Below are 12,889 nucleotides of genomic sequence, written 5' to 3'. Positions count from 1 at the left end.
AAAATAATTATACTTTTTTTTTCACCTGCTTGCTTTAAAATGGAACTGAACGTTAACATGTTTTTAAATATATATTTTGTTAATACACTGTAAAAAATTATATGTTCAATAAGTTATGACAACATATGTTTTTACATTGTTTTAACTCATCAAAATAAGTTAAGAAATGTTAAACTTGTTTTTATTAGTTATACAAGATGTAACTCATTTTTTAAAGTCAGTTTAACATCATTTTAAGTTGAAATAACTTAAACATCTAAGTCGATTGTACTGCAAAAGTTCAAAATTTGCCTTTTTTTACAGTGTAGTTATATTTTTTTGTTTTATGCAATTTATTATTAAATTCCATTTTATGATGAAATTGAAAACGTACTTCTTAATAATTTTTGTGGAAACCATGATCAGTTTTTCATGATCCTTTGATGAACAGAAAGCTATATTCTAGCTTTTATTTATAAATAAATAAATAATAATACACTTAAAATTTTGAGTTAATACAATGAAAATGTTTTGAGATTCGACAACCTTTATTAAAAAATATTATTAAAAGAATTTGTAAGCATATTGGGTAATTGTGTGTGTTTTATTTCTGATGATGCAGTGACACATGCCAAATAGTGCTATTTTCATTATTTATAAAAATGTTTATGTGGTTCAGACACAATAATATTTTGAGTTTCTATTTATTAAACAAATTTCCTTCATTGTATCAACTCAAATTTTTAATTTCAATAAACTCAACATTTTAAGGCAACCAGGTTACTTACTTTTTTAAGTTAAACCAATAAAAAAACAATTATATATTATTAAACTATTATAATAAATTATTATATTGTAACATTATAAATCTCTTAACTGTCACTTGATCAATTTAATGCGTCCTTGCTGAAAGTATTAATTTCTACAGTCAAAATCCCACAAGCACACCCCCATCCAGTGTCATTCCAGCCCTTAAACCGATGAAAGCCTAAATTAATTCATCTCAATTAATTAATTAATTGAATCAAATGAATTGGCTCTCTCGTTTATGTATTTGGTCCTCATGACGTTCTCATGAGGTTTTCCCTCTCTCGGTTTCTCTCTGTCTTTCTCAAATATCCTCTCATCCTCAATGAGTTTCTTAATGCATCAGTTGTCTTTATCGTACATGTTATTTAGATTTCTGTTGCATTCAGTCCAACTGAGCAGAGAAAGTAGTGATTGAACAGATGTGAACAAGTGAGAACGCTAAAGAGAAAAAAAATCATCATACCTTTAGTTTTCTATTAAATTTCAGTATTTTAGTTTTTTTTTGCTGTTGATTTCTTACTTACCTGATCTGTTTGCATTGAATATGTTGATTTTCTAGAGCTAGACAGATATAGGGAGTGAGTGATGGGGAGGGGACATGAGTGGCACATGAGTGATTGACAGGGTTCCAGGGGCGGGGTTTGAGTCCTGTGCTCTGTTCATTGGCTCTGTCTGATTCATAGGCCCTCAAACGGAAGCCCGATTTATTCTTATCAGAGAGTCTTGATGTGAAAGCTGTGTTCCACTGTGGTAAGTCTGTTTCTAATGTAGAAAACACTGATGGATCCTTCTTTTTTTATTGTGTGTGAATGTCTGAGCCTCTGTAATGTTTAATACGGAGTCATTTTTCTAATGCCGCTGTGTTTCGGCCGTAGGAGTGCTGTCACTGAAATTCCCAGAAGCCCCAACAGTCAAATCTACCTGTCTTTTCTTTGTAAGTCAGACGTCATCGTAACAATCTGAAGGCCTATTCGTACCAAGAGCATAGGAGTACACTACTGGTCAAAAGTTTGTAAAATGTATTTGTTGAAAAATATAGTAAAAAGTGTTATATTTCTATTTGAACATATTTCTAAATGTAATTTATTCCTGTGATCAAAGGTGTATTTTTATCATCATTACTCCAGTCTTCAGTGTCACATGATCCTTCAGAAATCATTCTCATAGGATGTTTTGATGCTCAATTAATATTGGGGCTGCTATACGTAATGGTTTTTATTATTATATATAGATTTTTTTCTGATTGTTCTGAATATGTGACCCTGGACCACAAAACCAGTCATAAGTCGCACAGATCTTGGGCCTCATTGACTACCATAGTAGGGAAAAAATACTATGGTAGTCAATGGGGCTCAAAATCTGCTTATATACAAACATTCTTCCAAATATCTTCCTTTGTGTTCAGCAGAAGAAAGAAATTGATACAGGTTTTAAAAACCTTGAGGGAGAGTAAATGATGAAAGAATTTAAATTTGTCGGTGAACTAACCCTTTAACTTCTTGAGCAGTTTGAGCTCCAGTAGCTCGTCTGTTTGATCGGACCACACAGGCCAGCCTTCGCTCCCCACGTGCATCAATGAGCCTTGGCCGCCCATGACCCTGTGGCCGGTTCTCCACTGTTCCTTCCCTGGAGCACTTTTGATAGAGACTGACCACTGCAGACCAGGAACAGCCCACAAGAGCTGCAGTTTTGGAGATGCTCTGACCCAGTCGTCTAGCCATCACAATTAAGCCCTTGTCAAACTCACTCAAATCCTTACGCTTGCCCATTTTTGCTGCTTCTAACACATCAACTTTGAGGACAAAATGTTCACTTGCTGCCTAATATTTCCCATCCACTAACTGATGAAGCCGTGATGAAGAGATCATCAGTGTTATTCACTTCCCCTAATAATCACCATAATGTTATGCGTGAATAGTATGTGTGTGTGTGTGTGTGTGTGTGTGTATATATATATATATATATATATATATATATATATATATATATATGTATATATATATGTATATGTGTGTATATATATACACAAAAAGCAGCACAACTGTTTTAAACATTATTTTTAATAAGACATTATTAACTTGATCAGCAAATCATCATATTAGAATGATTTCTGAAGGATCATGTGACTGAACTTTCGACTGGTAATGTATATTGTTTTGATTGAATGGCAAGATGCTCTGTGTGTATTGACCTTCGGTTTGTGTCTCTTTCCCTCCTATGAAATATACCATCATAAAGTGTATCCGTGTGCAATGTTGAATTGTTCTTTTATTTGTGACTGCAGACGGAACTAATACCGCACTGTGCAGACGTTCCTCCTGTGGGTCAGATCGTACAGCAAGACGGTAAACTCCTCCTGCTGGCTGTACTGGAGGTGAGCGCACAACTTTTCACCAGAGGTTCCCAGTATATGATGATTGCAGATACTGTTAATAAAATACACAATAGTCTGATCTGTTTTTTTTTTTTTTTTTTGGCAGGCCATCGGTGGTCAGTCGTCCCGCAGTCTGATGGACCAGTTTGCGGAGGTGCTCTTCAGTCTGAACAAGCATTGCTTCGCTCTGCTGACGGTGTGGCTTAAAGAAGCTCTGCGCTCGCCAGGCTTCCCATCCTCACGTGTCTCTGATGAGCAGAAAGACACGTTCAGTCAACAGGTGCTTAGGTGAGATCATTCTGGAGAGCAATAACTGCCATGCATGCAAAACACACTCCTTTCAAATGCAAGTGTAAGAGGTTTGTGGTCGGTAAGATTTTTAAATGTTTTTCAAAAAAGATCAGAAAAACTGTAAAAACAGTAAAAAGATGAAAAATATACAATATTACAATTTGAAATAAATGTTTTCTACTTGAATATATTTTAAGATGTAATGTATTCCTGTGATCAAAGCTGAATGTTCAGCATCATTACTCCAGTCTTCAGTGTCACGCGATCCTTTAGAAATCATTTTCATATGATGATTTGCTGCTCAGGAAACATTTCTAATTATTATCATAGGAACTTCATATTTTTGTGGATATTGATATATTTAATTTTTCAGGAATCTTTGATGAATAGAAAGTTCAAAAGAACAGTTTTTTTTTTTATGGAAAAATTGTAACATTATAAGTGTCTTTACTGTCACTTTTGATCAATTTAATGTGTTCAATAAAAGTATTAAATTTAAATAAATATATAAACAGAGAATCTTACTGACCCCTAACTTGAACAGTAATGTTTGTAGCTTTCAACCCAAAGTTCTTTGATACATACAAGTTTAGTCATTGTTCAGTACTTTTTATTTACAATATTTCAGTTAGTTACCAGTTTTTTTTATATTAAATTTTTCTCTTTATGTTTTATTTTATTTCAGTTTAATTTCCGTTAACAAAATCATTTTTTTAAATAGGTTTAACTGTAAGGTTTAATTTTAAAGGATAGTCATCATTTACTCACTCCCAAGTTGTTCCAAACCTGTACGAGTTTCTTTGTTCTGCTGAACACAAAATATTTTAAAGAATATGGGTAACCAAACAGTTTCTGGTCCCCGTTGGCTTCCATAGTTTGTTTGTTTTCCTCCTATGGAGGCCAATGGGGACCATCAATTGTTTGGTTACCCATATTCTTCAAAATATTTTGTGTTCAGCAGCACAAAGAAACTCGTACAGGTTTAGAACAACTTAAGGGTAAGTGATGACAGAATATTTATTTTTAGGGGAACTATCACTTTAAGTTTTATCTAACAAAACAACACTGCTCCCTAAATATAATGTGAATTGAGGGTGCTTAAATATTCCCAGACCATCGAATGCCCTCCCTATAGCTGTGGTCTTCATGCACACAACTTCAGAAAATCCAGTATCTGGGAATGAAAAACCTTTCTTCTTTCTCCTTATCCTCTTAGGGAGCGGGTGAACAAGCGGCGAGTGAAAGACATCGTGAAGGAGTTCACCCTGGTGTGCCGCGGCCTTCACGGAACTGAGTATGCCGCAGATTACTGAGCCAAGCGCGTGTACGGACACAGTGTGAAGAAACCCAAAATGTACAATTCCCAGAAGCCCTCACTGCGACGTGAATGATACTGACAGTCCTAGAGTGGGGATCTTCCACCAGCTCGTCCTTCTCGCTCGCGCTCTCTCTCTCTCTCTCTCTCTCTCTCTCTTTCAACCATTCTCCCATTGGATTTTGGGGCCTCCGTAAGGCGAGCCGAACAGTCGACATCTCCGCTCCCTGCATCTCACGGCATGTTCGCTGGAAACCGTTCTTTGATTCCCCCACGTTCGATCTTCCGTGGCTCTTGGGCTGTTTTCCTTGTGATCATTTGCATCCGTTTGAACGAAGAAATAGTGTTAGTTAAATGTTTTTAATTTTTTATTTTGGAGAAATAAAAAGCATATATATATATATAAATATATATATACACATATATATTAAAATAAATGCACATAATAATCTAGTAAACCGTGGGGTGACGAGTCCGTGTGCTGCTAACAGAGGGACCAATACAGACTGTTTTTTTCTCTGTGGCTTTATATCTATCCTCTATATCTCTGTCTGTCTAACCCCTCAAACTCAATTCTGCCAAAATGTTGTGGACGTTTTTTAATAAAATGATTATTATGATTGTTTTTGATATGTATACACATATATAAATAAGGTCAGCAGCATATTTGGGGACTAGAAGGTGTTGCACAACAAGAAAGACAGATGCGCAAAAATGATAGTTCACTCAAAGAATAAAACTGTCATCATTTACCCACCCTAATTTTCTTCCAAACTAGTATGATATCTTTCTTCAAATATCCTCCTTTTATGTTTGATTTAAGAAATAAGGTCAAACAGGTTTGAAATGACTCAAGAGTGTATAAATTATGACCGAATTTTCATTTTTTTGGGTGAACTGTCCCTTTTATGTTAGGTTGATCACACAGCTGAGTGCACTCAACAAGTAATTAAACACCTACCGCTTGTCTCTCTCTCTCTCTTTCTAGTTTCCGCCCGGCTGCTGCTTGCCGACATGTAGCATGTGTGTTACGTTACATACGGGCCCAGAATGTGTCATAATCAGTGGACGAGGGCTGACTGTTCTGTCGTGTTCGTTTACTAGTGAGTCACAGAGTGAGAACAAAGGGAGAGACAGAGGAGTCAAATGTACATTAGGGTTTTTTTTGTACCTTGTTTTAATTTATTAAATACATCTCGGATGGCATCACAGGGTTCTGTGGTCTGTTTGTGTGAATGAAGGTGTGAATGCTCATCACAAGTCCAAACCACAAGGTGAGTACATTTTTTACCCCAGTGAATATTTTTTAAAGGTGTTTATTTTTGAAAGTTAGTTGCTCTATGCTCTCAAACCTTGAGAAAAAAAGTAAAGTCCCCATGAAAACAAAACTGAATAGTTTTGGCTTTTAGTATGAATATGTTAGTCTTACTGTTATCAGTAAGCTAGTGTGCTCTAAAACAATGAAACCGTTTTCACTTAGAAGATATCATTTAATGTTTAAATCGCTTTGTGTTTACATTTGTGTTGATTTTAACTTAATTCTTAATTGCACTAAATGCTTTATATTTTTATTTTTTCTCCCTTTGTAGCACTTTGAGATTTTCTTTATGTTTATATTTAATGTATTATTATATAAGCATTCAACTTAGTGCAATAATTTTGATGACATCACTTCAGCTTCTCATAAGATTTTCTGTCCAATCAAATGCTTTCTAGAATCTGAAGTCACTCCCCTGCATTAAAAACAGATGCTGAAGCTGCGGCCGAAATCGGTCAGTTGTTCACACATTTACTATTTTCTACATGGTGAATGACAAGTAGTGCTCTATATTGGGGATAGAGAACGATGCAGACAGTGTAAGGCCCCATTCACACTGCAGGCAAAAGTGGCCCAAATCTGATTTTTTTGGGGTCAAGTGACCAGGTCCGACTTCTTCAGAGGTAGTGTGAACACTCAAATCTAGCCCAGATCTGATTTTTTCAAATCAGATTTAGACCACATACATATGTGGTCCCGAATCAGACCCAGATCTGATTAGATCTGATTTTTTTCCAATGCGGCCGCTGTGTGAACAACCAAGGCGGATTTGATGTGACTTTTACGTCAATCTACGCTGACATTTGTCACAATTATGCACCGGCGAGTTAGCCCTAGACACAACAGACACAGACAGTAATTTTAAAAACTTGACTAGATATGGAGAACAGCGATGGAGCGAGTCAGTGGAGGGAGAGTGAGGTGTTAGACCGTATTTAGTATATGGAGAGATACTTCAATTCAAGCTACGCTAGAAGGATCCTACCGTAACCGCTCCGTTTTTGAAAAAATAGCACACGAAATGGAAGAACGTGGACACAGAAAAACGTGGCTTCAGTGCCAAAGGAAGGAGACAAAAGGCCAAAATAACCAATCTTGCTCTCTTTCTTTTCGTTCTTCTCCTCTTCAGCACATGCTCTTTAATGTTATGGCGTCCATTACACAAACATTTTTAAATAAAAGCGAAAATGCTTACTTCCTCTATAACCTCCTGAACTTTAGTGCAACAGCGCGCTGCGTCTGATGTCATTGATATTGTTCTTTTGCACATGCGGGTTAGTTTGAAACCTCAAACAGTTCACACTGGAATCAGATATAGGCCACATTTTAAAAGGTAATGTGAACAGCCAAACAAAAAATCAGATCTGAGCAAAAAATCCGAATTGAGCATTAAGACTTGCGACGTGAACCGCAATGTAGCTGCAGACCAGCAACCATATCAGACCTGTTTGATTTATGCACAGAATGCTGTCCAGCTAGCCTACTGCTCCATAAGTGACAAAATAACGCAGACATTTTCCTATTTACATGTTGTGATGTGTATAGTTACAGCATATACTAAGACCGACGGAAAATGAAAAGTTGCGGTTTTCTAGACTGATATGGCTAGGAACTATACTCTCATTCCTGCATAATAATCAAGGAACGTAGCTGCTATAACATGGGTGCTGTTCTGTTGGCCTTAGTACACCATGTAACTATACACATCATAACATGTAAATAGGAAAATGTTGGTGTTATTTTTCACTTGAGCAGTAGGCTACCTGGAGCCGTTTTACCTCCAGTATTTGTGCTAAGCTAGGCTAACAGTGGGAGCGTCAGACAGAGTTATGGCACGCACGGAGATGAGACTGGTATGTAGTGAATAAGATGAAGTCCCAAAAAGTTGGCGTGTTTCTTTTAAAACGATAATGGAGTAGATTAGGAGGAGAAACTGAGATTAGGAGGAAACTGGCTTTACTGAGCTCAACAGCTCTGGCCGAGCTGTGATGCTAATGGCTATTTTTTTGTTTAAAGGGGAGGAGCTGTACTATATGCCTTGCCCTGTCTTCCTGTTTCCATGAAAATTATGTCAACACATTGAATAATGCTGCATTTCAAGGCACTTTAGTGGGGATTTTACAAATTACCTTTTGTGACAACATGTCCCGATACAGACTATGGGATAGCACAATCAAAACCTGAATTATAGATTTTCTGCTAAACAAGCTATTCATGAACCTGAAAAATTCAAAAATGAACGAAAACCTGAAAATTAAGTAAATGGCAGTAAAGTAAATGCGCTTTCAGTGAATGACTGTCATTTTTATTTGATGATGGCAACGATAAAGATGTATTAAAAATCGTTCTAAATGTATAGAAACACACTAAAACTATAACGATAATGGCACACGAACAATGTGGCTGAAATCGCGTTTACAACGATTTTATTTCTTCAGTTGAACAATAAAAAAAACCCATGACAGCCAATCAGAAGCCTCAAAGCATTTTAAGCGGCAGATAAAACTGCAGCGCGAGCAATATAATCAACATAACGTTATCGTCTGCCGCTGTGGACACTCACACTGATATAGGTATCTATATAGTTATCATTCATCATTCCTTGTGTAAATATGCCTTTACTGTAGTTTTTCATATTGACCAGAAGATGTCTCTACAGCTCTGAAAAGAGATTTTCACGATGAGGAACAGCTGATGAGGGAGTAGAACTGGTAAACGGATCTGATTTATTTACTTTAACGTTACATGACCTTAAATTGAAATCTTTAAAGGCATCATTGAAAACATAGTCATTTCTGCTGTCATTTCTAGTTTAATAAGGCAGTTATAAATATTCTATCAGACATGCACTGCTTAAGTGTTAAACTACATTGTGTCTGCACAAAGATGCATTACTTTGCACAAAGTAGGCTAGTGAAGGAAACGCAAATGATTTATGACCTTTATCAGTTGCTAACACTTTACAATAAAGTAATTTGTTAAAATGGTTAACTAAATTAGTTACTGGACAATATAGGTGGTCAGTCTTCATTAATTCTGTTTCATCTGTAAAAGCAGGTTGAATTAGCAGAGAAAAAGCACAGCTGTACATTGCAAAAAATATCACAATCCACACAGCATAATGGGAGACATTATTAGAGTTCAAAAGAGGTCAAACTGATGGTGCTCGTCTTGCTGGCTCATCTGTGACCAGGACATTAAGTATTTCTGGTGTATCGAGAGCAATGATATCCTGGATAATGTCACAAACACTACGCAGGACAAACTACACCCTACAGTGCTATTGATACAAGTGGCCAAATGTCACTTTCATTGATGCCAACAGTGCAAATATTGGGCTGTGGACAATATGAAACATGTATTGTTCTCTGATGAGTCCACCTTTAGTGCCTTTCCCACGCACATGTAAGTTATGGTGTGGAGAAGCCCCAAGGAGGCTCAACACCCGGACTGTGAAGCAGGGGTGGATCAGTATAGAATTATAGTTCATTTGATGGCCTACAATCTAAATAGCAGGGATTAAAGGAAATAATACTTAAACATACAGTTCACCCAAACATTTGAATTATGTCATTAGTTACTAGCTCATTCCAAACCCGTAAGACTTTCATTTATCTTTGGAACACAAATTGAAATCTTTCTGATTATATCTGTCTGTTATGCTTCAAAAAGTTCAAGTTTGAGCTTCAGCAAGAACCAATGAGGTTCATTCTCGTGTTACGCAGCACGTTTGAGCTTCAGCGAGAACCAATGAGGTTCATTCTCGTGTTACGCAGCACGTTTGAGCTTCAGCGAGAGCCAATGAGGTTCATTCTCGTGTTACGCAGCACGTTTGAGCTTCAGCGAGAGCCAATGAGGTTCATTCTTGTGTTACGCAGCACGTTTGAGCTTCAGCGAGAACCAATGAGGTTCATTCTCGTGTTACGCAGCACGTTTGAGCTTCAGCGAGAGCCAATGAGGTTCATTCTCGTGTTACGCAGCACGTTTGAGCTTCAGCGAGAACCAATGAGGTTCATTCTTGTGTTACGCAGCACGTTTGAGCTTCAGCGAGAACCAATGAGGTTCATTCTTGTGTTACGCAGCACGTTTGAGCTTCAGCGAGAGCCAATGAGGTTCATTCTTGTGTTACGCAGCACGTTTGAGCTTCAGCGAGAACCAATGAGGTTCATTCTCGTGTTACGCAGCACGTTTGAGCTTCAGCGAGAACCAATGAGGTTCACTCTTGTGTTACGCAGCACGTTTGAGCTTCAGCGAGAGCCAATGAGGTTCATTCTTGTGTTACGCAACACGTTTGAGCTTCAGCGAGAACCAATGAGGTTCATTCTCGTGTTACGCAGCACGTTTGAGCTTCAGCGAGAACCAATGAGGTTCACTCTCGTGTTACGCAGCACGTTTGAGCTTCAGCGAGAGCCAATGAGGTTTATTCTTGTGTTACGCAGCACGTTTGAGCTTCAGCGAGAACCAATGAGGTTCACTCTTGTGTTACGCAGCACGTTTGAGCTTCAGCGAGAACCAATGAGGTTCATTCTTGTGTTACGCAGCACGTTTGAGCTTCAGCGAGAACCAATGAGGTTCACTCTTGTGTTACGCAGCACGTTTGAGCTTCAGCGAGAACCAATGAGGTTCATTCTCGTGTTACGCAGCACGTTTGAGCTTCAGCGAGAACCAATGAGGTTCATTCTCGTGTTACGCAGCACGTTTGAGCTTCAGTAAGAACCAATGAGGTTCATTCTCGTGTTACGCAGCACGTTTGAGCTTCAGCGAGAACCAATGAGGTTCATTCTCGTGTTACGCAGCACGTTTGAGCTTCAGCGAGAACCAATGAGGTTCATTCTTGTGTTACGCAGCACGTTTGAGCTTCAGCGAGAACCAATGAGGTTCATTCTCGTGTTACGCAGCACGTTTGAGCTTCAGCGAGAACCAATGAGGTTCACTCTTGTGTTACGCAGCACGTTTGAGCTTCAGCGAGAACCAATGAGGTTCATTCTCGTGTTACGCAGCACGTTTGAGCTTCAGCGAGAACCAATGAGGTTCATTCTCGTGTTACGCAGCACGTTTGAGCTTCAGTAAGAACCAATGAGGTTCATTCTCGTGTTACGCAGCACGTTTGAGCTTCAGCGAGAACCAATGAGGTTCACTCTTGTGTTACGCAGCACGTTTGAGCTTCAGCGAGAACCAATGAGGTTCATTCTTGTGTTACGCAGCACGTTTGAGCTTCAGCGAGAACCAATGAGGTTCATTCTCGTGTTACGCAACACGTTTGAGCTTCAGCGAGAACCAATGAGGTTCATTCTTGTGTTACGCAGCACGTTTGAGCTTCAGCGAGAACCAATGAGGTTCATTCTTGTGTTACGCAGCACGTTTGAGCTTCAGCGAGAGCCAATGAGGTTCATTCTTGTGTTACGCAGCACGTTTGAGCTTTTAGAGCAATTAGTTAAGTAATTAAAGACAGAATTGTATTTTTTTTGTATTTTTCAAACGCTTTAAACAGAAACTTAATTGAATCAAAAATTTCTATAGAAATAAACAGAAATCTAAGTAAATAATGTAATAAATTATTACAGCGAACTATGTACTATTAAAGAGTTTTAATTTATTTTTAAACTTTTGCTGCTGTTGTTATTATTTTGAATAAATACTTTGCTTATATAATCGTTAACACTACAGTATTTGACAGGAATATTCATTCAGAAAATCTTTAGCAGTGAGCCTAAATTCAAGGACTTTGGGACCAGGGGGAATTCTGCCCCCCCGCCCCCCCTTCTCTCTCTCTCTCTCTCTCTCTCTCTCTCTCTCTCTCTCTCTCTCTCTCTCTCTCTCTCTCTCTCTCTCTCTCTCTCTCTCTTTCGCAGGTCTTCTTCCTCAGACTCTCTCTCTCCTGTGTCTCCAGACTGAAGTCATGGAATCAGACATCACTTCATGTCCTGCAGTCTGATCCTCTCAGGAATCCTCGGATCTGATGGGACATTTAAGGATGTTTTTCCCTGATGTCTCATATTCACTGCTGTTGTTGGGAATTTCGTGTCTGACTGGCTTCTCTAAGACTTCACAGGAGTTCTCAGGTAATGAACACCATCATCATATCACGCATCATTATCATCCTACAAAAGTTTCCGTATTTGCACTTTACGATATGAATTAGCCCTTTTAAGTTTAAATGAGTCCTCAGGCGTTCAGTCGAAATTCTCAGCATTGTGCTCTGACTTTCCAGGTTTATTTCTTTCGTGTTATGTATTCACATGCGCGCGTTTATTTAATCTCCAAGTAAATAAGTGTAACAATTTAAGTTAAATTCTTTCGCGGGAACTTCCGTGACCCACGCGATCTAAGAGAAACTGCGCGCGCGCGCTCCTGGGATTACACTGTTACATGTCATCTTTATATAAAGTTAATAGGGATGCTAAGTCTGAACTACTAACGAAACTGGTTCTGCTTTCATTTTTTATTATAAATGATATCAATTTGAGTTATCAAGTACTAAAGTTAGGCACCATTGTATATTATATAGCTAGGTAAATCGCGATCCTCCTGTATGAGTTAAATACATGAAGCATTGATTTCATGAAGCCTGTTGTTCATATTTAGACTGTTACATGGCTCAGTGTTATGATTGTTTGATGGAGATACACACACGGCATTGTGTAGTGTACCTGTGGTTTATTAAGGTGTGTGTTGTGGCTTGTGAAGAAATAAAGGACACAGATATGAATTAATCAGAAACAGCTGTGATGTGGCGAGTGAAGGCAGATCTCAGTGTGTGTGATGGCATTCTCTGTTTGTTTTTAATAGGATTTTGTTTGCA

At 38.1% G+C, this 12,889-nt stretch overlaps 2 protein-coding genes across 3 annotated transcripts in view; both read left to right on the top strand.

Annotated features, from left to right (window-relative positions):
- ipo13b (importin 13b) overlaps positions 1–5,975 on the top strand; it is a 47,004-nt gene extending 41,029 nt beyond the window's left edge. The window contains exons 17-21 of one of the 2 annotated variants that reach the window (XM_067418161.1): positions 1,473–1,539; positions 1,665–1,723; positions 3,074–3,163; positions 3,270–3,451; positions 4,671–5,975. In XM_067418161.1, coding sequence (XP_067274262.1) covers positions 1,473–1,539; positions 1,665–1,723; positions 3,074–3,163; positions 3,270–3,451; positions 4,671–4,767 — 495 coding nt within the window. In that variant the 3' untranslated portion in view covers positions 4,768–5,975. Of the gene's footprint in view, positions 1–1,472; positions 1,540–1,664; positions 1,724–3,073; positions 3,164–3,269; positions 3,452–4,670 lie in introns of those variants that run through there. The other variant, XR_010898130.1, reaches the window with a different exon arrangement.
- Positions 5,915–12,889, top strand: part of LOC137041640 (protein eva-1 homolog A) — a 60,487-nt gene continuing 53,512 nt past the window's right edge. The window contains exons 1-2 of the mRNA XM_067418163.1: positions 5,915–6,043; positions 11,978–12,149. Of these exons, the coding sequence (XP_067274264.1) occupies positions 12,047–12,149 (103 nt within the window). The 5' untranslated portion in view covers positions 5,915–6,043; positions 11,978–12,046. The remainder of the gene's footprint in view (positions 6,044–11,977; positions 12,150–12,889) is intronic.

Source organism: Pseudorasbora parva, chromosome 15, assembly GCF_024679245.1.
Source record: "Pseudorasbora parva isolate DD20220531a chromosome 15, ASM2467924v1, whole genome shotgun sequence".
Lineage (NCBI taxonomy): Eukaryota > Metazoa > Chordata > Actinopteri > Cypriniformes > Gobionidae > Pseudorasbora > Pseudorasbora parva.
Note: the sequence above shows the minus strand (reverse complement) of the source record. Positions and strands in the feature narration are given on the sequence as shown.